We start from the raw sequence: 23,555 nt of genomic DNA, 5'->3' as shown, positions 1-23,555 counted from the left end.
CTCGTCATCCTGTTTCAACACCCTGCGCATGCTCCGAAAGATCTTCCGATGGATCCCCACCGAAACCAGGAAGACGGTCATCCAGGCCTTCGGCACCAGCCGACTGGACTACGGGAACACCCTCTACGCTGGAACCACAGCCAAACTACAGAAAAGACTCCAGCGCATACAGAACGCCTCCGCACGACTCATCCTGGACATCCCCCGCCACAATCACATCTCCGCCCACTTGAGAGACCTGCACTGGCTCCCCGTCAGCAAAAGAATCACGTTCAGAGTCCTCACCCACGCACACAAGGCTCTCCACAACCTGGGCCCCAAGTACCTCAACAACCGCCTCACTTTCTACACGCCCACCAGCCAGCTGCGATCGACCAGCCTCGCCCTCGCCACCGTCCCACGCATCCGCAGAGCCACCGCCGGAGGAAGATCCTTCTCCTACCTGGCGGCCAAGACATGGAACTCCCTCCCCATCCACCTACGGCTGACCCAGGACCATCTCTCCTTCAGGAAGCAACTCAAGACCTGGCTTTTCGAGCAGTAACGGACCCCTCCCCTCCCAGCGCCTTGAAACCCTAGCGGGTGAGTAGCGCGCTTTATAAATCTGTTTGATTGATTGATTGATTGATTAGAATGTGCTCAGTATATTTTTTGACCGGGGCACAGCACAGAAACTGCACTGGTTTCAGTTTTGGATTATTTAAGAATGTTAGTGGACAAGGCTAATCCAGCTGCCTTAGTCCTTCTTTAGTCGTCCACAATTTATGATACTGTTCCTCATTCCACCCTTTTAACCAGACTGGCTGAGATTGGGATTGAAGGACCAGCATTACAGCGGTGGAAGGCTTATCTTGAGGATCAGAGTCAAGCTAAGTATCTCCCTTCATATGTGTTGTCTTATAAGTTGGCAGGACAGGGAGTACACAGGGGTCTTCTATCAGTCCAACCCTGTTTAATATCTTCATCCGCCCTCTGTCCCTATTGCTTGGGTCTTTAGGTGTCATCTAATGAACTACCTTCATGACACACAGCTTGCTATAGCTCTGGACAACTTCCATCAGTGTATGTCCTCTGTCACCTCCCTGCTGAGACTTCACCTGCTAAATTCGCGAAGCACTTTGTTTTTTTCTGGATAATCATTTGTTTTTGGAGAAACAGGCTAATCATCTAATCTCTTCTTGCGTTCTCCTGTTAAGGTGCTCAGAAAACTTGTTCAGTGGCTCACTCCCCAGGCTCGTCAGATTCTGACACAGGCCACTGTCAGAGGTAGCTTTGACATAATAAACTCTTTGTTTCAAAGAGTATCTCACAGCGTTCAGAAGAAGCTTCAGTAAATTAAACATATTGCCAATAAATTTGCTCTTTGTTTACCAAGCTCATCTTCTGCTCTCAAATCTCTTCACTGGTTGCTGGTAATTAAAAAAATATTTGTGTATATTTCACAAGGTTCTTCACTGAGCAGGCACAATTTATTTGTACAAGAAATTTAAGTTTTATGTTCCAAGTCATTCTCTTTGTTCTCAGGATTCTTTCCTTCTTTATATTCCCAGAGTCAATAGAGTCTGCCCTGGCGGTAGGGCTTTTTCTGTGGCTGCCTCTAAATTGTGGAATTCAATGACTCTCTGCATAGGACGTCGAGTTCCTAATCAAATTTAGGAATGCCTTAAAGACCTGACTGTAAGCCCACTGACTTGTTTTCCCTTGGTTTTCTGTTCGACTATTTCTTCTACTTGGCAGTACATCTCTTTTATCTAGCGCCCGGACACATATCTGGTATTCATGCGCTCATATAAACCTGTAACCCAACAATGGTTTATCCAAGCGCAGAAAAACAGCTTAGTAACAAAAATTGGAACATCCTGAAAACAAGTAGTCTTAGTTTAGAAAAACATTTGTTTGTGTTAAGCAAAATCTTGTTTAGTACATAGAAAGCACCAATGGGACACAGGGAGCTTATTAGTACTCCAGGGTCACAGAATCTACATGTTACGGCAGTGTGTTGCCTCCTGGGTCTGTTGGCCTTCATCAGGACCAAGAGATAAGATCAATTTTACATAAATGAATTCAGTCCTAATTAATGATTTATAGTGATAATGAGTTCATCTTGAACATATACATACAAGTATACGTACATACATACATACATTCCAATTTACTGTAACCAGGTTGTTGTCTCTGGCCAGGCTTTTTAATGCCTCAACAGGGCACGCGAATGAGCCATCCTTGTAGTCACATTTGGTGTACAGGCAGAGTGTCTTCGATTTACCAGTGTCCTTTATTCACCCCTGCACATTGGTACATTCCATACCCCTCTTTTAATTCTTACCAGGGAAATCATGTATACACATATTGAAGGGGTTATCCCTAGGTAATTTGAACATACTTACATCTTATCCCTAGCAATATCAAGAGCTCCCTCTGGAAGACTGAACCCATCCAAATGCACTCTCGTTTTGGGTGAGGGACTATTAGGAAGCATTTACAGACAACCTGTGAGTGTGACTCCTTTTATAAACCCCTTAGGGTTTTCTTCATAGGAAAGTTACCCATTGTTACCCTTACGCCTGTGCAGACAGTTAGCCTTATTTAATGTACAGTACATTTAGCCTTCTGGGAAATTATAAGGCCACCTCAAACTCTTTCCCCTACCCTTATTTTACTAAATAATATTGCCTTGCATGTACAAGTAGGTCCCTTTCTATTTTAAGATTTCAAAGGGAAGAACTTTGTGTCTAAATTTACCACGTGACTTTATGATTTAAAATATGAGGAAAACATTAAAATCGCAGCATAATTTGTATACATTTTAGTCTGCTTAGTGTGACAATTTTATTAGAATTCAAAGGGGGAGGCCCCTTGATTTTTCAGCGGGGGTAAGCTAGATCCACCCCCTTAGGATGAGTAACAGTCATTTACATGGATAGTGTGCACACACATTTTGTTGTTACATGTGGGTTTGCAAGGAGATTGTGAAACTCACACCTATCAATTCAAATTATTAACAATTACCTCAATATTGAATTTCTATTAGTTCTATTACCAAGTGCATACAGTATTAGAAAATACAGCACAATGTATGGAGAACTAGGTTATGTATGCATGCCTCCTTTTTAAACATATTTGATAAACACCTACTCTGGTGATTAAATTAAAGAGGGCTGGTCCTCAAAAAAGCCTCTAGCATCTAATTTAGGATGCGCAAAAAGGCTGACAAATGTCAACATTCCCATTAAGGGTTGAATATTTCCTCTAAATTTTTTCTTCCACCCAATGGGGACCTTAGGAAAATATTTTCTGATCCACCAGGGGGTGGATTGAACAGTTCACCTCTCTACATTTTCTGTACATTATTATCTCCACAACGGAGTATGGAGATCCCCATGTCCACAAGATTGAACTTCTTGTTTTCCACCCGGAAGAGCTTCCCTGCATGTTCAAGGTATAAGCTCACATTGGTAGTTATTTCCATCAATGTGAGGAGCAGCCCTTTGATGAAGCTTGACACTTACTGGCGGGTGAGGTTTCTGCCCTTTAACAACTGTTGTTCCCTCGATACGTTCACACTAGGTCCACTATTTCTAATCATCTGGGAACCCTAGCTCTATGATCAACTATGGACCGCCATCTTAGCACCATTCCTTACTTTCACCAGATATTATGATGGCAATAGCTCCATTAAATATTATGGCAGAAATCAGTGGAAAAATCGAGTGACCCAACACTGGCTGAAGTGTTCAAAGGAACATTACCATGGACTTCAACTAAAATGACTATCCGAGCATAGGAATGTTGCCAGAAAAAATTCTGAACAATTTCAGTTACATTAGGGGGTCTGACACATCTACAATTAATATCTGCCAATTTCTCTCTCTCCAACTGTATTAGTCCCATAAATACAGTTCTGCAGGTAAGCCAGTTGTGAAACACTGACAACTACATCAATTATTGAAGACTTCTATAAAATGCACTTTAATCCTGAATGAATTCACTTTCTGACTTCAACTTGGAATCACGGACGTGTGCAGTAAGGATAAATAATTGCTTACATGTTATCGTGAGCAGCTTTCATGGCCTTGGCAGCAAATCCCATGTTCTTCAGCACTTCAGTGTTCGTGTTGGCATTTTCAAGTGCTTCCCTCTGGAACTCTATTGTTGAAAGTGTGCCATCTATCTGTGCAAGTTGCTTTTCATACCTCTTCTTTCTCTTCAGTGCTTGAAGGGCAGCTAAGCAAAATCAAATGAAAAGGAAATACATTTAATTAGAGATTGTTCATGTTTATATGTGTAAAATATTGCTAGGAAAAAACCTGCACTAGGGCCCCACCTCCGTCACTAACTCAATACTGAAGAGCTCTATAGTGGGGCTTGAGCTGCTTGTAAACCAGTAAAGAAACATTTGCAAACAGAAGTATAGCAATGTTACATCCTATTTCCGGAATGTCATTTATGCACACCTCGACAGCATCTACTACCAGATTAATATGTACAGAAAACATTAGAGGGGCTAGAGAACAGCCTTTAAGAAAATGGGACTGTAATTTCACCTGCTGGACCTCTGTATACTCTTGCAGAATTTTCATCATGGAGCCTTACCAAGATATACAACAGTCCCTATGGGATTCCCTGGGCATGTAATGATGACCATAAGAAGTCGCTAGGGACTCTATCAAAGGTGGAGTGCAGATGTACAAATTCAAAATTAAGCGGTTCTTTCCTGAGGAGCAGATATTTGAGAAAGAGTAAATAATACCTAAATACCTGACCTATCTTACTTGTTTGGCAGTGTGAAAAGATTTTCTTACTCCACCCAATTTGCTATGCTTCAAAGAAGAAGACGTGAAAAAATAGCTTGAATACTGTCTAGGAGACTTATAGGGTGGTAATTAGCATGATCATTTTTATCTTCTCATAAGGATTTCCACCAAATAACAGGTTATGAAAAACATTTGAAACGGTTGGGTGAGGGTAACGAAGAATGCAGGAAGATGGATGCACACTGAAGAGAGGTGAATCGCCCAACTGTTCAACAGCTGAACCACAATGCCCCATTCTCATCTGACAGTGTCCCAGGACTTGAGGTATCCCCCCAAAAAACAGATTTGTGCCTTCTTCTGGTGGCAAAGCATAATGTGGAGCTCACAAACTTTAGGTTGGTGTAGATGTGGGACCCTATTCAGCCTTGGTAATACTATGTAAGAGGGCTCTCTGACAGTGCTGTGTGCATAAATCCCTGCAGCTACACTACAAAAACTATGATAATTTGTATGTATGTATATATGTATATATCTTTGTGGCATATATATATAAACTGAACCAGTAAGAAGGACCATTATATAGGGTAAAAGGCACATTTCTGGTGAACAAGCAATTGGAAGAGTAACTGGATTCCAAGAGCCAGATTTTCCTGAAAACGTAAATAAGCTAATTTTGTAAGCACTATATATCAGAGGTGTGGTTCAGTGACCTCTAACTCACTGGATATAAACATTTAGTTTCACGAGTACTACAGCAACCTATCCTCAGAACCTCCTGCTAATTCCCCAGATGGGAGTAGTGCAGATCGCTACTGAAGTTAGGAAAGACACTATACAACTCCTAATTAGCAGGTTACAGTTCAGGCCAAGTTAAAAGACCCAAGAGTAGCAGGCCCCGAAGCCCTTCCAACATAATCCATTACGGAGGTTCAATCATCAAGATTAACTTTAGTCTTTCTGAAAAGGGAACTGCTAGCAAAGGTATCCACAATAATGTTGGAAGGTTCAATTATTCTATTCCCTAAAACGTTTGTTGTCATAATTTGTGGCTCTAATCGCCAATATCATTAACACAGACAACATACTGGACTATGCATTTGAACTGGTTTATCACTAAATTGGTGTGGGATGACCACACATGTTAAGAAGACATATTCTTTCAATATCATTAGGCACCTACACCTTAGCCTCCTCTATTTTCAATGATGATATGGGTCTTTATCACAATAATGAGAAGGCATTTTGGTCTATCCAGCACAAGGAGGCTCTAAATTGACAGGTTTATTTTTATTTACTTATTTTGAAGGTTTTATATAGCGCTAGCTCCACCCTGGGGTATCAGAGCACTTTACATAAGCAATGGGAGTACACAATAAAAAACAATCATGGCAGTTGAACGATACAGGTTATGCAGGTGCTTAAACCAATAAAAAATACAGGGAGTAATATAGGGAACATAGTGACTTAGAGGTACATAGAGATAGAGAAGCAGGTTGCCGGAACTAGAATGTTATTGTAAAAAGCAAATTTAACAGAGTCCCAAGGAGTATTCAAAGGACAAAGTGGGTAGTGGGTGGTAAAGAGATGGGGAGGGGTCTGAGGAGGGAGAAGGAGATGTAGTAAGAAAGGGTATCTGGGATTGAGTTTTTAGTTTCCCCAAAATTTAGTGAGCAGATGGGTTTTAAGGTCTTTTTTGAAGCTGGAGTAGAAGGGATTGCAACGAAGGTCTTTGGGTAGGGCATTCCAAATGGTTGGGGCCTTACCAGAGAAGGGGCGAGATTTCGAAGCAGCTTTCTTGAGTAGGGGGCGCATGTGAAGAAGAATGTTGGTGCTTCTCAGTGTTCGGGCACAGCCAGCTTTTTAAAGTTTAGTTGAGAGGTAGGATGGGGTCTTCTGGTTAAGGGCTTTGCGAGTAATACAGGGAATTTTAAAGGAGGATCTGCCTTCGATGGGGAACCATTTGAGGGACTTGAGGGCAGGGGAGATGTGGTCAAAGCGACTACAGTTAGCAGTTAGCCTGGCGGCGAGGTTGAGAACGGATTTGATGGGGGCAAGGTGGACTTTGGGGGTGCCAGATAGAAGGGCATTACCATAGACTATTTTGGACAGAGCAAGAGACTGGATAATTAGTTTACAGTCTTCGGCCGGGATAAAAGGTTTGATTTTTTTGAGATGCCGGAGAGTGTAGAGTGCACTTTATGCTGAGTTCTTGACATGGGAATTAAGTGTGAGTTTATTGTTGATGGTGATACCGAGTGATTTAACCGAGTCGGGAAGGGAGAGAGAGCAGTTTAAAGCATTAAGGTCGGCGATCCATGATTCGATGGCGAGTAGGTTGTTTTTGAGAGAGAAGAGGATGATCTCAGTTTTGTTCGGGTTGAGTTTCAGATGATTGTTGCGGAACCAGGTTTGGATCTTGGTTAAGGCCGTGTTGAGGTGGAGGATATCAGTATTGGATTTTATTTTATAGTATAATTGGGTGTCGCCAGCATATAGGTGGTAGTTGATTATTTTCTTGTTTTGAGTATCCGGGAAACGGGTTCCATAAAGAGGTTAAAGAGAGCGGGAGAGAGGATGGATCCTTGCTGGACACCGAGGGAGACAGAGGTTGGGTTAGAGAGGCAGTTTTGAATTTTAATTTGTTGGGTTCTGTGTTGAAAGTAGGAAGTGAACCAATTAAGGACAGTGCCACTGAGGCCGACATGATTTTTGAGTGTGTTGAGTAGGGTTGGGTGGTAAACTGTATCGAATGCCGCGGAAAGGTCAAGAAGGATGAGTAGGTAGGTCTCATCCAGGGATGTGGAATTCCTATAGCCCGACGCCCAGGACATATTGTTTGGGGTCAAGGGCAACAAGTTTTAATGTGTATTTTGTCCTTGGGGAAAGTAGGCCCAACCCCCTGCAGCACAAACCCTTTGGCTGCCAGTTTGCAGTACCACATTAAGGATCAGGGAAGGGTAGTGCCTGTGGTTAAGTTAATATTTGTGTGCATGTGTTAATGCTGTTCAAACTTGTATTTATGGGTCATTAATTGAAAGCCTTTATTATTAGGGTGAGCGCTCTAAGTAAATGTACGTTCTGACTGCACTACTGACAGTGGTTCCAGTATGAAAATGTGTACACACGGTTTCAAGGTTTCATGATGCACACAGAATGCTCTCTGATTAGATGCAAATATTTTCAGAAGCTTGAAAGCAAGATTAATGTTTCTTTGCTTTCAATATAAAATGTTCCTAAAAAATGAAAGTAGGGAAAAAAACATTCTGCTAAACTACTGTAAAATTTCAGGTACCATTTCATTGCAGCATCATTTAGTAAAATGTGTTGATGCATGCTAGTATTTCTCAAAAATATTAATATTGGAAAATTTGTGTAACCAGTTTCAATAAGATTATGGGAAACAAAAATAAAAAAGCCTTGGCAAAGCCAGTAGGTCTGACATTGGTGCACAGCGTTTTAGTTTTGGCAATACGTGACTTGTTTTGGTATGGCTTTTGTAAAACCTTATTGATGTGAGAGCTGCCGGGCCCTCGCCATTATAACAAACATTGGCAAACGCCAAAATTGTTTTTGGTCCAAAAAAGCACACACTGCGACATTAGTTACTAGCACTGAACAAAACTACTTTGTGTACTGATATGCTCCTTCCGAAAGAGCAGAATGCTGTCAATCACAGTGAAGCCAGCCGATACTGAGAGAGAGAGAAATTTAATAAACACAAAAGGTGACAGTTAACGCCAGACCAAATTAGGGGCCCAATTGAAAAAAAGTCTCAAAAGTGCACCTTTGGTATATGGTATTGGTGAATTCACAAGAATTTACATTATAATGTTTGTGAACTGCATTTTAGCATGAGCAAATAAGCATGTGTAGATATGCTCATGTGAAAACCTGGATGTTTGAAAGTTTATTTTCCCTCCAACTACTTTTTTGCCAACTCTGAAAGAAGGTTTACGTCTGCCACTCTCAGGAGTAAATTTCCAACATTTCTCAGTATGAGAAAGATTAGAGAAGATTTGTTGAAAACCCTTAAAACATACAAGTTAGTAGGTTTGCACAGACTCAAAAGGGCATTCCAACCCTGGAACTACTCCTTACCACCATCATCAGTCCCAGTATGTAGATCTGCGGAAACGTGGCAACATAAAATGATTACTAGTATTCAAACACTACTGTGGTATATGCCCTGGCATAACCAGAGAGGCTATATAAGAGCTCTTATATAATGAGATTACTGCCATAATTTGTGGCAGCACCACATGGCACCAAAGGGACAAGTGGATTTTGTTACAGGACAAGTAGATTTATGAAGCAACCTGCCCCATGGACAAGTAGATATTTTAATAAATTCCACACCCCCGTCACCCTTGTTCAGGGCTAGGTCATCAGCTATATTGAGAAGCGCGGTTTCCGTGCTGCACCCTTTGCGAAAGCCAGATTGAAGGGGGTCCAGCAGGTTGAAAGTGTCGATATGTTTGTCCAGTTGGAGAAGGGCGCATTTTTCCAGAGGCTGGAGAGGAGGGGAGGTTGGAGATGGGGCGGAGGTTATTAGGGTCAGTTTTGGGATAGGAGTAATTTGTGCGAATTGAAGGGAGATGGGCACACTCCCTGTAGAGAGGGAGGCGTTGATGATGTTGGTCCAGTAGGGGACAATGACATGTTTGAGATCTTGGATGAGTGCGGAAGGGAGTGGGTCTTTGGTGTGGGAGGAAGGTTTGGTTTTGGCTAAAATGTTGAAGACCTCCTGTTCAGATACAGAGTGGAAATTAAGCCATGAGGCGTTATTTTTAAGCAGAAGGGGGTGGGTTCCAGCGGGATGGGGGAAGGGAGGGAGTTAGAGGGGGTAAGGGAAGTATACAAGGGGAGAGGGGGAAGAGGTGAGGGCTTCAGGGGTGGGCGAGGGGTGGGCGAGGGTGGAGCGTCAAGGAAAGCGCGGTCTATTTTTGCAATTTCTTTTCACAGAAAAAGTTGGCGATTTCTTCGCATTTGCTAGTTGAGGCCACTGGGTTAAGGGGTGCAGGGTTGGTTTGGTTTCTAATAATGTTGAACAGTTCTCTAGGTCTATTTTTGGCGCAAGAGAGTTGAAGACGAAAGAATGACGCTTTCTCTGAAAAAAAATAGTTTTTTGTAAGAGGATCTCTCAGTTCTAAGAAGGGCAAGATGGGATGGGGAGTAGTGTTGTCTCCATGTTCTTTCCGCCAGTCTCAGCGAGTGTTTTTCTATATTACTATATTAAGGTCTAAGGTGAACCATGATTTAGAGGGGGCATTTTTTTATGTTTTAGTTTTCAGAGGGGCTAGTTGGTCTAACACCTCGGTGACAGTTTTGTTGAAATGCTCTGTGAGATCATTCGCATTTGAAGAGGGGGGGTGAGACTGAGTTGAGAATGGAGTTTCTGTTCCAGTGCGCCAGGAGGGATTTGTTTAAAATTTCTAGTAACAATTGTAGCTTTATTTATTTTTATTGGGGCTGAAGGGGCTGGGGGGATATTGTGAAAAGAATCAGATGGTGGTCAGACCAGTCGATGGGGGATGATGTTGGATATGGATGGAAGATCTGGGTTGGAGATGACTGCATCAAAGATAGCTCCTTTGGTGTGGGTAGGGGAGAGGCAAAGTTGCTTGAGGTCACTAATCTCAAAGAGATTGTTGATGAGGTTGATTGTCGGGTCATTGTGTTCGTTCCAGTGGAGGTTGAGATCTCCAAGGAAGAGGTTTTTGGAGCTGGAGAGTAAAGATTTAGTTAGGAGGTCAGAGAATTCTTCAGCAAAGGGAAGGGGTTGACCAGGAGGATGATAGATGTTATGCATTCGTATTGGGGGGGGGGGGGAGCATTTCATTTTGAGTTTGACGCCTAAGTATTCGAAGGTTGTGTAGCCGGTGTTATTAATAGGGGAGAGTTGAAGTTCTTTTTTAAAAATGATTGCTAGGCCACCCCTTATTCTTTCAGGTCTATCTCTTCTGACGATAGAGTAGCCGGGCAGTGTCAGAAGGTCAATGATGGGTGTTGAGTGGTCTTTGAGCCAGGTTTCAGTGAGGAAGGTGATATCAGTGTCTTCATCAAGAATTGTTTCAGAGATTTCTGTCGCATGAAGGACAGCTGAGCAGCAGTTCAAGAGCATGCAGGAAAGGGGTTTGGGTTTAGCGATGGGGGGAATAATTGAATACAAGTGAGTTGGGGGGGTCTCGGGGAGTTAGGAGACTCAGGGATTCTGCTTGTCCCCAGAATAACACGGATTTTGGTGTGAAAGGGTCGAGGTTCTTTAGATGGGGGGGTTGTTGAGATAGGTGAGTCAGAGCGCAGTGAGGTCAGGGGTTTGAGTCGGTGTTGGAGGTTCAAAGGGGTCTGTGGGAGCGGGAGAGGAGTGGCGTAGTTAACCCATGTTTGGGATATAAGTGTTTTCGGGGGTTAACATAAAGGGGGTGGAGGCGGGAGGGGCGGGCAATGGGTATGTAGGATTTAAATCGATTGAAATATTTTCTGAGTAGGGTAAGTTCGGTAGCTAGGGTAACAAGATTATCGTCCAAGTTACTAAGTGTCTGGCTGAGGTTAAGAAGGAGGGAGGTGGGGGTGGTAGGAGTGGAGGGGGTGTTAGGGGCAGAGTGACTAGAGAGATGAGGTTGACATCTTGGTTTAGACGATTTCACTGGGGGGAGTTGCGTGGGTAGGTTTGTGTTTAGAAGAGGAGTGTGGGAGGCCGGGGGGGTGTAGAATGGCCCGGTGTTGGGAGGGACGGGAATGACGTGCTATGGATTGGAGGTGGGTGTTTGGGAAGGAGGTGGAGCCGACGTGAGCATGTGAGGTGTGAAAGGGGATGTGGTATCCGCGTAGTGGGTGGGTGAGAGGTTAGAGGAGGGCAGGGTCAGGACCCGGGGAAACAGTCGTATGCGGATGGTTTAAAAGGCGAGGGGGGGTGTTATTGAGGTGAAAGGGTGTTAGAAGTGGATGGGCATTAGGGGATATGGGAAATTGAGGGAGTAGGTTGGCGGAGAGGGGAGGATATTTCCAAAGAGGTAGGTAAAACAAGCGCTGCGGAGGGGGGAGTGTCATTACAGGGGGGAAGGGGGAGTGTCGTGGGGGTGTGGCGTTAGTTTCTGGGAGGTGGAGGAGAGTTTGGAGTAGGTGTGAAGGGGAGCTAGAGAGGGGAGAGGGGACAGGATTGTGGTAGGGGAGGCTTTGGGTGAGGTTGACATAGAGGTTTGGTGGAAGCCCAGCAAGATAGTCTAATAACAAGTGAGGGATTAAGTCAGACGTTCCTGGAGTATTATGAAGTTATATTCTGAAAAGGGAAATCAGTTGCTTCCACCTTTACTTTAAATCTTGGTTGTCAAACCATTAGTCAACACATTTCAGTGGTGGGGAGATCTGGTTTAGTCGTTTACTAATTGTTTGCCAGTTTTGTAAAGCACTGACAAGACTCTAGCATTAACACAGTGAATTACAGATCAGTAAATCCATGAAGTTTGTATAACAATTTACAACTTTCATATCTGCTGGAGAAAAAAATATTGGCAGTTTTTAAAAAGGTTAGAATACATGAACAAATATAATAATGAACAAAAGATTGTAGAGTCCAATACATAGTGGAGTCGGAGTACCCTAAAACTGCAAATTCATTAAGGCTACCAAAGTAAATGCTGCTCGGAGCCTTGTGTCCAGGACATCAGCAATATGTGTGCATTTAAACGTCATTAGAAAAGCAAGATTTTCAGTTTCTTTTTTAATGATTTGCAGGACAGAATTGTCCTGGTGTTCAGGAGGATGAATTCTAAGTCAGGATCAGGCGGTGAGGATTAGGCATTTCTTTCTGCTTTTATTTTAAACAGCAGCCATTTCAAAGAACTAACAATCAATAAAGGTCTTAATTTCCCATGAAACCTAGGGAAACGATTAAATTTAAACAAACAATGTCCATTCAACCAGGACACTCCCGCCGCATTAACTGGTATCCGACTCTCTCTTTCTTCGCTGCTGCAGCCAGTATAAGTTAAGTGTGGAGATGCATTCTCTTTGTTTTTTTCCATCATCGCGTTGGTATAATTCCATTGCTTAGGATTGATCATATGTTAGGGCGTTGGTTAGATTTGAATTGTTTTTGAGTGTATTGATTTTTGTGTGAAGACTCTACCTTGTTTACTTCTTACTTTGCACAGTGTAGGTTGTTGTTCACTTGTGTGTGTAGTCTTCTTGCTTTGTAAGGATAATGGCTGCTCGCAGGATGACTGCTAAGCAGGTTGTTAGTTTGCTTTTTGAGTCTTCCTCTGACCATGGTCCAGACACTGACTCCGATTCGGAGCATGAGGTAGGTGCAGAAGATTCAGGCAGTGAGTTTTCTCTTCGAATGGTATCATCGGATGATGATTCTTCTTCTAGTGCTGATGAAGTGCCTGTGGTAGAGAGGGACATTGATGTGCCGGTAGAGAGGCAAGAGCCATGTGAGCGGCAGCCTAGGTCCTCAAGGTTTCCCTCTTTTTCTCGTCGGGAAGAGGCAAGTGTGGTAAAGGCTGCGCCCAAAAGGTTTCACATTGCTGTGGTGCGCCAAGGGTTATCTGGTGCTGCTAGTCTTCCTGTTGTAGAGCAGCATGAGGCATCTGGTGCTGCTAGTCTTTCTGTTGTTGTTGAGCAGCAAGTGGCATCTGGGGATGCGAGTTCTTCTGTTGATGTTGAGATGCAAGAGGCAGCTGGGGATGTGAGTTCTCCTGTTGGTGTAGAGATGCAAAATGTATCTGGGGATGCTAGTATTCCTGTTGGTGTAGTGATGCAAGAGGCATCTGGGGATGCTAGTGTTCCCGTTGATGTAGTGCAGCAAGAGGCATCTGGGCTGCAGGCTAGGGTGGCTTTTTCTCCCGATGTTAGTGATGACGTCTGGGTTGCCCCTGGCATGGTGCAGCCGGAATTGCCAGACTTCACTGGTGTTCCAGGGTGTAGAGTGAATACTGACAATTTTTTGCCAATTCAATTTTTTCAGTTGTTTTTTGACGATGAGTTTTTGCAAGAGATTGTGGAGCAAACTAATTTGTATGCAGAGCAGTATTTGAGGGACCACAGTGCCAGCCTTAAGCCCCATTCTAGAGCTACCCATTGGTCTCCCACATATGTTGAAGAGATGAAGAAGTTTTTGGGATTAACTTTTTTGATGGGCTTGCTAAGGAAGCCATCAATGTCTTCTTATTGGTCCACTAGTCCCTTGATGGCAACATCTATATTTCCAGCAGTTATGACTCGTGATCGATATATGCTTCTTCTTCGCATGATGCATTTTGTTGATAATGATTTAGCGGTGCCACGCGATCACCCGGATTGTGACCGTCTTTTTAAGATTCGGCCTGTCCTTGATCACTTTGTTGATCGTTTTCCTGAGATCTTTGCACCTGGAAAAGAAATAGCTGTGGACGAGTCTTTGGTATTGTTCAAGGGCCGCTTGGTTTTTAGGCAATACATTCCTAGTAAGAGGGCACGCTATGGAATCAAACTGTATATGCTGTGTGACAGTGATACTGGATATGTTTATAATTTCAGGGTGTACACCGGTAAGGATTCCAGTATTAACACTTCTGCTTGTCCGTCCACTTTTGGAGTGACTGAGAAAATTGTGTGGGAACTAGGTAGACGATTATTTAACAAAGGCCACCATTTATATGTAGATAACTTCTACACTAGTGTGCGTTTGTTCAAGGAGTTGGCCAAAGTGGGCACTGTTGCTTGTGGCACGATGCGCAGTAACCGGAAAGGTTTCCCAATAGAACTTGTTTGCAAAAGGCTTGTGCGGGCACAGTCTACTGTATTGCGATGTGGGAAGCTTCTAGCTGTGAAGTTTTCAGACAGGAGAGATGTGTACATGCTGACTACTATCCATGACGAAAGCACTGAAGCTCTGCCTGTTCGGGGTGAGACTGCTGAAGTGCGTAAACCTGTGTGCATTTTACAGTACAATAAGTACATGGGTGGTGTTGACAGAGTAGATCAGAGGTTGGAACCTTATGCTGCTCTTCGAAAGGCTTACGTTTGGTACAAGAAGTTGGCTATCCATCTTTTCCACTTGGCATCCTTTAATGCTTTTGTTGTTTTCCAGAAATCTTGTCCTGAGTCAAAGATGCCTTTTGTTAAGTTTCAGGAGACTATAATAGGCAGCCTTGTACTAGTGGAACAGGCAAGTGTGCCAAGATTTGGATTGGTGGAGGAAGTGGCTAGACTGAAAGATCGCCACTTTCCAGAATACATTCCTCCGACAACTGCAAAAGACAATCCCACTAAAAGATGTAGAGTCTGTTGGCGAAGAGAAGTGCGGAGGGAGTCTCGTATGCACTGTCCTGACTGTCCTTCAAATCCTGGATTGTGTGTGCCAGCTTGTTTTAAATCGTACCACACACAAAAGAAGTTTTGGGAGTTTCATTGAGCTTGTAAGTGTACTGTCTGGTCTGTATTCTGTAATATTTTTTAGTCTGCTTTAAGGTTTGCATTAGTGCAAAGCATTTAGTTTTTGAATTTGTGTTAGCAGATTTGTAGGTTTCTACATTTGATTTGTGGTATTTCTTTAAAAAATTCTAATTTCGATGGTGGTGTGTGCAGGATTGTGCTTGGATTGTTGGTTTGCGTGGACTGGCGCTTGGCTGGTGGTGTGCGTGGTCTGGTGCTTGGCTGGCATAGTGTATGGATTGGAGTTGTGCTGGGGGGGTGAGTGGATTTTTGCTTGGCTGGCGGAGTGCATGGTTAGGTGCTTGGCTGGTGGTGTGAGTGGATGGCGCTTGGCTGGTGGTGTGCGTGGTCTGGTGCTTGGCTGGCATAGTGCATGGATTGGAGTTGTGCTGGGGGGGTGCGTGGATTTTTGCTTGGCTGGCCGAGTCCATGGTTAGGTGCTTGGCTGGCGGTGTGAGTGGAGTGGTGCTTGGCTGGCGGTGTGTGTGGAGTGGTGCTTGGCTGGCGGTGTGTGTGGAGTGGTGCTTGGCTGGTGTTGTGTTGTGTTTGTGGAGTGGTGCTTGGCTGGTGGTGTGCGTGGAGTGATGCTTGGCAGGCGGTGTGTGTGGAGTGGTGCTTGGCTGGTGTTGTGTTTGTGGAGTGGCGCTTGGCTGGTGGTGTGCGTGGAGTGATGCTTGGCTGGTGGTGTGTGTGGAGTGGTACTTGGCTGTCGGTGTGCGCTGAGTGGTGTTTGGCTGGCAGTGTGCATGGTCTGGTGCTTGGATGGTTGTGTGGGTGGACTGGCGCTCGGCAGGCGGTGTGTGAGTAGTTACTTTCTGTTGGTCACTACACACACTGCTAGTTGAGTGACACTCCACACAGTCCATCATTTTGTGTAGTTGCAGTGTCAGAAATGTGGACGTGTGAAAGTGATGGGCCCTTGAATGGCGCTGTTTGCTGGTGTGAGTGTTCAAATGTGATGGGTCCGCGGCTGGCGGTGTGAATGTTTTGTATGTGTCACGCGTACGAAAGGTGTATGAATGGCCTGTAAAGAGGTTGGTGCCTTGACGTGGCTTTACAACTCACGAGCTGTGAGTCAGTGGTTCAGTTTATCATACTTTCAATTATACGCAGTGCATTTCATTTTTGATGAAATTACTTGCGTATCCAATTGTATGTACTGAATCATCACTCACCCTCGTGCCAAATCCAACCAGTATGTGTGTGTGCTTGCGGATTAGATGGGTGTGCAGTAATAGTTGTTTTTTTTCTCTTTCTGCATTAGGGTGTACCTTGTCCCTTATTGTGATTGTTGTAATGTGTTGCTTTTCCATTCGGATGCTGTCAATGGTCTAGTTTGTATCAGGTATGAAAGGTGCGTGAATGGCCTGTAAAACGGTTGGTGCCTTGTCGTGGCTTTACAGCTCACGAGTTGCGAGTCACTGGTTCGGTTTTTATGCATTTATTTATTGACAGACCATTTCATTTTTTTGAAATATCTTGTTAATAAAATTTTATGTACTGAACCATCACTCGCCCTCGTGCCAAATCCAACCTGTATTTGTGTGTCTTAGAGGAATAGATAGCCGTGCTTGAATGTTTGACTTTTGAGTAACTCTGTTAAGGTGTGGTATCCTTTTACTCGGGAGAACAAGGGGAACGCAGGGTGGTAGGACATTCTTGCCGGCACGGTGATCCCACGCTAAAAAGTTTGGAAAAGTGCTATTTTTACCTAATTTAAAGGTTTGCAAGGAGTTCTTGGTAGGAAAACATTGGGGGACCCACGCATGCCATACATCCATGAACTCTCCCGGGTGTCTAGTTTTCAGAACTGTTTGGGTTTGCTACTTTCCAAAGAATACCACCCAGCCCCGAGCCAAAAACTCAGGTGCCCCCCCAAAATCAAAGTTATATTGCTTCAGGGTATTTTAAATTCTCCACCGTACGATTTGGACCTTTTCCTGTTGCAGCCACTATGGCTACCCACGCAAGTGAGGTACCGTTTTTATCGGGAGACCTTGGGGAACGCTGGGTGGGAGCTAATTTGTGTGAGCCCAGTGATGCCACGCTTTCCCAGACTACAACGTGTGAAAAAATTGATTTTTTCTGCTAATAATGAGGTTTGCAAGGGATTCTGGGTAAAGGAACGTTGGAGGATCCACGCAAGCCATACCTCCTTGGAAGCCCCCGGGTGTCTACTTTTCAGAAATGTGTGGGTTTGGTAGGTTTCCCTAGATGGCTGTCTCGCACGGGGCCAGAAACCCAGGTAACCCCTCTTGCAAAAGCTGGTGAATTTAACAATGGTGAAAATGTTAAGTTCACCAGCTTTTGCAAGAGGGATTACCTGGGTTTTTGGCCCCGTGCGAGACAGCCATCTAGGGAAACCTACCAAACCCACACATTTCTGAAAAGTAGACACCCGGGGGCTTCCGAGGAGGTATGGCTTGCGTGGATCCTCCAACGTTCCTTTACCCAGAATCCCTTGCAAACCTCATTTTTTGCTTGGAAAAAATCAGTTTTTTCACACGTTTTAGTGTGGGAAAGCGTGGCATCACTGGGCTCACACAAATTACCTCCCACCCAGCGTTCCCCAAGGTCTCCCGATAAAAATGGTACCTCACTTGCGTGGGTAGGCATAGTGGCTGCTTTAGGAAAAGGCCCAATTCATACTGTGGAGACCAAAACATTACCTTTAGCCAAATAATCTTATTTTTTGAGGGGGTCACCTGAGCTTTTGGCCCGGGGCTTGGCGGGCATCTTTGGAAACTACCAAACCCAAACAGTTCTGAAAACTAGACACCCGGGGGAGTCCAGGGAGGTATGGCATGCGTGGGTCCCCCAATGTTTTCCTACCCAGAAACCCCTGCAAACCTGAAATTTTGGTCAAAAAACCCACTTTTCCGTACTTTTTTGGGTGGGATCTCGCTGCCGGAACAAATGTCCTACCACCCAGCGTTTCCCTTGTTCTCCCGAGTAAAATGATACCTCACTTGTGTGGGTGGGCCAAAGGCATGTGACTCAGGCTGGGGGGCTTAATTTGTAAAACTTAAATATGACTAAAAACTACTTTTTTCAAAATTCATTTTTGGCGTGTTCTGCTTTGGGGCACCCACACAAGTGAGGTATCCTTTTACTCGGGAGAACAAGGGGAACGCAGGGTGGTAGGACTTTTTTGCCGGCACGGCGATCCCACGCCAAAAAGTTTGGAAAAGTGCTATTTTTACCTAATTTTAAGGTTTGCAAGGAGTTCTTGGTAAGAAAACATTGGGGGACCCACGCATGCCATACCTCCCTTGTCTCCCCCGGGTGTCTAGTTTTCAGAACTGTTTGGGTTTGCTACTTTGCAAAGAATACCACCGAGCCCCGGGCCACAAACTCAGATGCCCCCCCCCCAAAATCAAGGTAGTTTTGCAATAAAGGTAATGTAAATTCACCACCGTACGATTTGAACCGTTTCCTGTTGCAGCCACTATGTCTATCCACGCAAGTGAGGTACCATTTTTTTCAGGAGACCTGGGGGCACGCTGGGTGGGTGGAATTTTGTGGATCCACGCAGATTCCAGAACTTTCCACCACAGAAATGTGAGGGAAATGTGTTTTTTTGTCAAATTTTTATGTTTGCAAGGGATTCTGGGTAACAAAACCTGGGGGTAGGCAGACGAGTCACCCCATCCTGAATTCCCCTGGGTGTCTAGTTTTCAAAAATGTATAGGTTTGCTAGGTTTCCCTAGATGCTGGCAGAGCTTCGGCGCAAATAGAAAAGGTAGTCTTTTTGTCCAAAGCATGCTAGATTTCACTGGGAAATTCAGGTGCGACCATGCTGCGTTTTGCGCTGTTTCATGTCGCAGCCACTATGCCTACCCACGCAAGTGAGGTACCATTTTTTTCGGGAGACCTGGGGGCACGTTGGGTGGGTGGAAATTTGTTGATCCACGCAGATTCCAGAACTTTCCACCACAGAAATGTGAGGAAAATGTTTTTTTTTGTCAAATGTTTAGGTTTGCAAGGGATTCTGGGTAACAAAACCTGGGGGTAGGCAGACGAGTCACCCCATCCTGAATTTCCCTCGGTGTCTAGTTTTCAAAAATGTATAGGTTTGCTAGATTTCCCTAGGTGCTGGCAGAGCTACGGCGCAAAAACAAAAGGTAGTCTTTTTGTCCGAAACGTGCTAAATTTCACTGGGAAATTGAGGTGCGACCATGCTGCGTTTTGCGCTGTTTCATGTCGCAGCCACTATGCCTACCCACGCAAGTGAGGTACCATTTTTTTCGGGAGACCTGGGGGCACGCTGGGTGGGTGGAAATTTGTTGATCCACGCAGATTCCAGAACTTTCCACCACAGAAATGTGAGGAAAATGTGTTTTTTTTGGTCAAATTTTTATGTTTGCAAGGGATTCTGGGTAACAAAACCTGGGGGTAGGCAGACGAGTCAACCCATCCTAAATTCCCCTGGGTGTCTAGTTTTCAAACATGTATAGGTTTGCTAGGTTTCCCTAGGTGCTGGCAGAGCTACGGCGCAAAAACAAAAGGTAGTCTTTTTGTCCAAAACGTGCTAAATTTCACTGGGAAATTGAGGTGCGACCATGCTGCGTTTTGCGCTGTTTCATGTCGCAGCCACTATGCCTACCCACGCAAGTGAGGTACCATTTTTTTCGGGAGACCTGGGGGCACGCTGGGTGGGTGGAAATTTGTTGATCCACGCAGATTCCAGAACTTTCCACCACAGAAATGTGAGGAAAATGTGTTTTTTTTGTCAAATTTTTATGTTTGCAAGGGATTCTGGGTAACAAAACCTGGGGGTAGGCAGACGAGTCACCCCATCCTGAATTGCCCTGGGTGTCTAGTTTTCAAAAATGTATAGGTTTGCTAGGTTTCCCTAGATGCTGGCAGAGCTTCGGCGCAAAAAGAAAAGGTAGTCTTTTTGTCCAAAGCGTGCTAAATTTCACTGGGAAATTGAGGTGCGACCATGCTGCGTTTTGCGCTGTTTCATGTCGCAGCCACTATGCCTACCCACGCAAGTGAGGTACCATTTTTTTCGGGAGACCTGGGGGCACGCTGGGTGGGTGGAAATTTGTTGATCCACGCAGATTCCAGAACTTTCCACCACAGAAATGTGAGGAAAATGTGTTTTTTTGGTCAAATTTTTAGGTTTGCAAGGGATTCTGGGTAACAAAACCTGGGGGTAGGCAGACGAGTCACCCCATCCTGAATTGCCCTCGGTGTCTAGTTTTCAACAAGCATTTGCAATGCAATAGGTCTCGCATTAGGAAAGTTTGAGCCATTGGTATTGTGAATTAAATGTTTTTTATTTAGGTGTTGGTTGTGAAAATAGCTATAGTAATAGCTAAAGTAATAGCTTTGTCATTTACAATTCCAATAGTTTTAACTTTCACAAATGTGACACCTATAGCATTTGTAATGCAATATGTGTTGTATTTTCACGAAAATCCAAGAACAGAAGTGAAATATTAACATTTTTTTGTGACATTTATAAGACAGACGTTATTGCTGTTCGAGTACTTTACGCTGGTGTTTGGATTCCTGTAAATCCCCAGTGTTGCAGGGTGCTTAAGAATTTTGTGATCACAGTGGTCAAGGTCAGGTACTCACGCTGGTCTATAAGGAAAACATTTACTAGAAACACAAGATATGAAGACAGTCCCAAACTAACACGTTTTCACAAAAACAAACACATAACAGAAATAGGTCAACACTTAATTGTTCTTATTAAAATCGTTTAAGTAAAGTGTTTACGTACACACAACTCACACAGAACTGCAATAGTAATGCCCTAGTTTATCAGGTGGCATTCAATTGAAAGCAGTACATGAAATAGCAAGATGATTTGCAGCCTCTGCTTTTAGAGAAAGACACAAAGAAGATGAGAGAAACAATACTGAACAATACTGCAGCTGTGTAGCCATTCAACATAAAGGGTTAGGGGTGATCTTAAACTGTTAGATAAAACAGAACTATTAGTTCCAATAAAACTTGAACTATTACACTGTTAAAAAATAAACACACTAAAGTACTTCAACAGCAGCAATTTTTCACATTTCAGCATAATGATCTAATACAAATCTAAGCACACGTGCAGGCAGATTTCTCTGGGGATGAAACATTACTGACAGGATTTCTGGAAAAAATGATTGAACATGACACATTTTTACATTTAAAAAGCGAAAGCACACACTAAATTGTAAAGAAAAAGGACAGTAAAAAGAAAACATTCTTCACCTGATGCCCTCAATCAATCTGGCACAATCTGTTTTCCCCCCATGGCTGCCTATAAATCTAGAGCACGGATGTAAACACGCATACACTAGACTAAACAATGGCTATAAGCAGCCCCAGCTCACTCTCTCTCATGCACGTCCCGTGCAAGACTGTGGGAAAATCGCACCAATGACATGGAGGAACTCAAGTGAGGTTTTCTGAAAACAACCCAGAGCTAACAAGTATGTAGAAGGGCCTGGAAGCTTTCAAGACAGAGTTTTTAACTAATACTTGGCACGAAGAAAAGATTTATGTGCCATCTTTGGCTAAAATACTCAAATTAATTACCCAAAGGGGCAAAGCACCAAAAGTGTAAAGTCCGCGCTATATAAAAATGCATAAATACATGAAGAAATAAATACCGCCTTCGGGTAAAGTCCGCGCTATATAAAAATGCATAAATATATGAATAAATAAATACCGCCTTCGGGTAAAGTCCGCGCTATATAAAAATGCATAAATACATAAATAAATAAATACCGCCTTCGGGTAAAGTCTGCGCTATATAAAAATGCATAATTAAATAAATAAATACATACCGCAAAACATCCTCGTTACTCTGCCGGCCTGCGACCAGGAAGTCAGGCAGGCCGGCGCGACAACAGGAAACAGGAAGTAGGAGGGCGGGAGCCTACCCCGCCTCCCACGGAAGAGCCGCGATTGGAGCCGTGTTTGGAGCACCGGAGCAGGCAGGAGCCTACCATGCGCCCCGGTGCCGAAGGAGGGAAGAAGAGTCCTGCTGCCGGGCCTTGCAGCTGAGGAGAGGAAGCCGGTGAGTGCGTTGCTGAGCTGCGGGCGGGTGGGGGGAGCATGTACGCGCGCACGCGTGCGGGGGGGGCGGCCTGTGTATATGTGTGTGTGCGTGCGTGTGTTTGTGTGTGTGTGTGTATGTGTCTTGGAGTGCGTGTGTGTGACTGTGGGGGAGGGTGTGTGTGTGTGTGAGCGAGTGTCTGTCTGCGATGTGTACGGCGCGGGACGAGACGTGCGCGTTCGCGCACACGAATCCAGCTACAAAAGCTCGCACACCCTACGGTCCGTCCTTCCCCCCAGAGTGATCGCTACTGGTCTCCAGCTGGATCCAGCGAGACCCAAAAATGTATAGGTTTGCTAGATTTCCCTACGTGCTGGCAGAGCTACGGCGCAAAAACAAAAGGTAGTCTTTTTGTCCGAAACATACTAAATTTCACTGGGAAATTGAGGTGCGACCATGCTGCGTTTTGCGCTGTTTCATGTCGCAGCCACTATGCCTACCCACGCAAGTGAGGTACCATTTTTTTCGGGAGACCTGGGGGCACGCTGGGTGGGTGGAAATTTGTTGATCCACGCAGATTCCAGAACTTTCCACCACAGAAATGTGAGGAAAATGTGTTTTTTTGTCAAAATCTTAGCTTTGCAAGGGATTCTGGGTAACAAAACCTGGTGGTAGGCAGTCGAGTCATCCCATCCTGAATTCCCCTGGGTGTCTACTTTTCAAAAATGTATAGGTTTGCTAGGTTTCCCTAGGTGCTGGCAGAGCTAGGGTGCAAAAACTACAGGTAGGCACTTTGCCAAAAAAGGGTCAATTTGTAACTGCAAAATGTAGGTGCGACCACGTTGCATTTTGCGCAGTTTCCTGTCGCAGGCACAAGGCCGACCCACACAAGTGAGGTACCGTTTTTATCGGGACACTTGGGGTAATTCAGATTTGTAAATCAACTGTTATTACCAATTGAGCTTTCATGCATTTCTCCCTTTGAATGAAAGACATTGTGTAAAAAAAAAAATCTTTATGAAAAATGACCAATAATTCTAATGCTAGTATGAGTATTCCCAACTTTGAAAATGTGCAATTATATACTGTTTCTGAACTCTATAATTTGTACCCAATTCATAAATACATAGGTGTCTTTCATACAGATTATTCCATGTATACATTTTCCAAGACAAAGTGCACTATACCCAGTAAATGAAAAAATACCATTGCAAGTTGCTGCTCAGTTTTTGGATCTGGGTTCGTCGGGTTCTTGGTGAAACTACAAGTCCTATATATCCCCACAACCAGGAAGGTCTAACGGATGTAACGGTATATTGCTTTCCAAGAGCTGTCAAAATTAGAAAAAGTTATAGGTGAAAACGTTGAGACAAAAGGCA

The 23,555-nt window shown here is 44.1% G+C and overlaps 1 protein-coding gene across 2 annotated transcripts in view; it reads right to left on the bottom strand.

Annotated features, from left to right (window-relative positions):
- The window catches only part of CHMP4B (charged multivesicular body protein 4B), a 156,243-nt gene that overhangs the window by 84,976 nt on the left and 47,712 nt on the right, over window positions 1-23,555 (bottom strand). For both annotated transcript variants that reach the window (XM_078652277.1, XM_078652276.1), the window contains one exon: window positions 4,047-4,224. In XM_078652277.1, the coding sequence (XP_078508403.1) occupies window positions 4,047-4,224 (178 nt within the window). The remainder of the gene's footprint in view (window positions 1-4,046; window positions 4,225-23,555) is intronic.

The sequence above is a fragment of the Lissotriton helveticus genome, chromosome 7, assembly GCF_964261635.1.
Source record: "Lissotriton helveticus chromosome 7, aLisHel1.1, whole genome shotgun sequence".
Classification (NCBI taxonomy): domain Eukaryota; kingdom Metazoa; phylum Chordata; class Amphibia; order Caudata; family Salamandridae; genus Lissotriton; species Lissotriton helveticus.
This window is presented reverse-complemented; position numbering and strand designations above follow the sequence as displayed.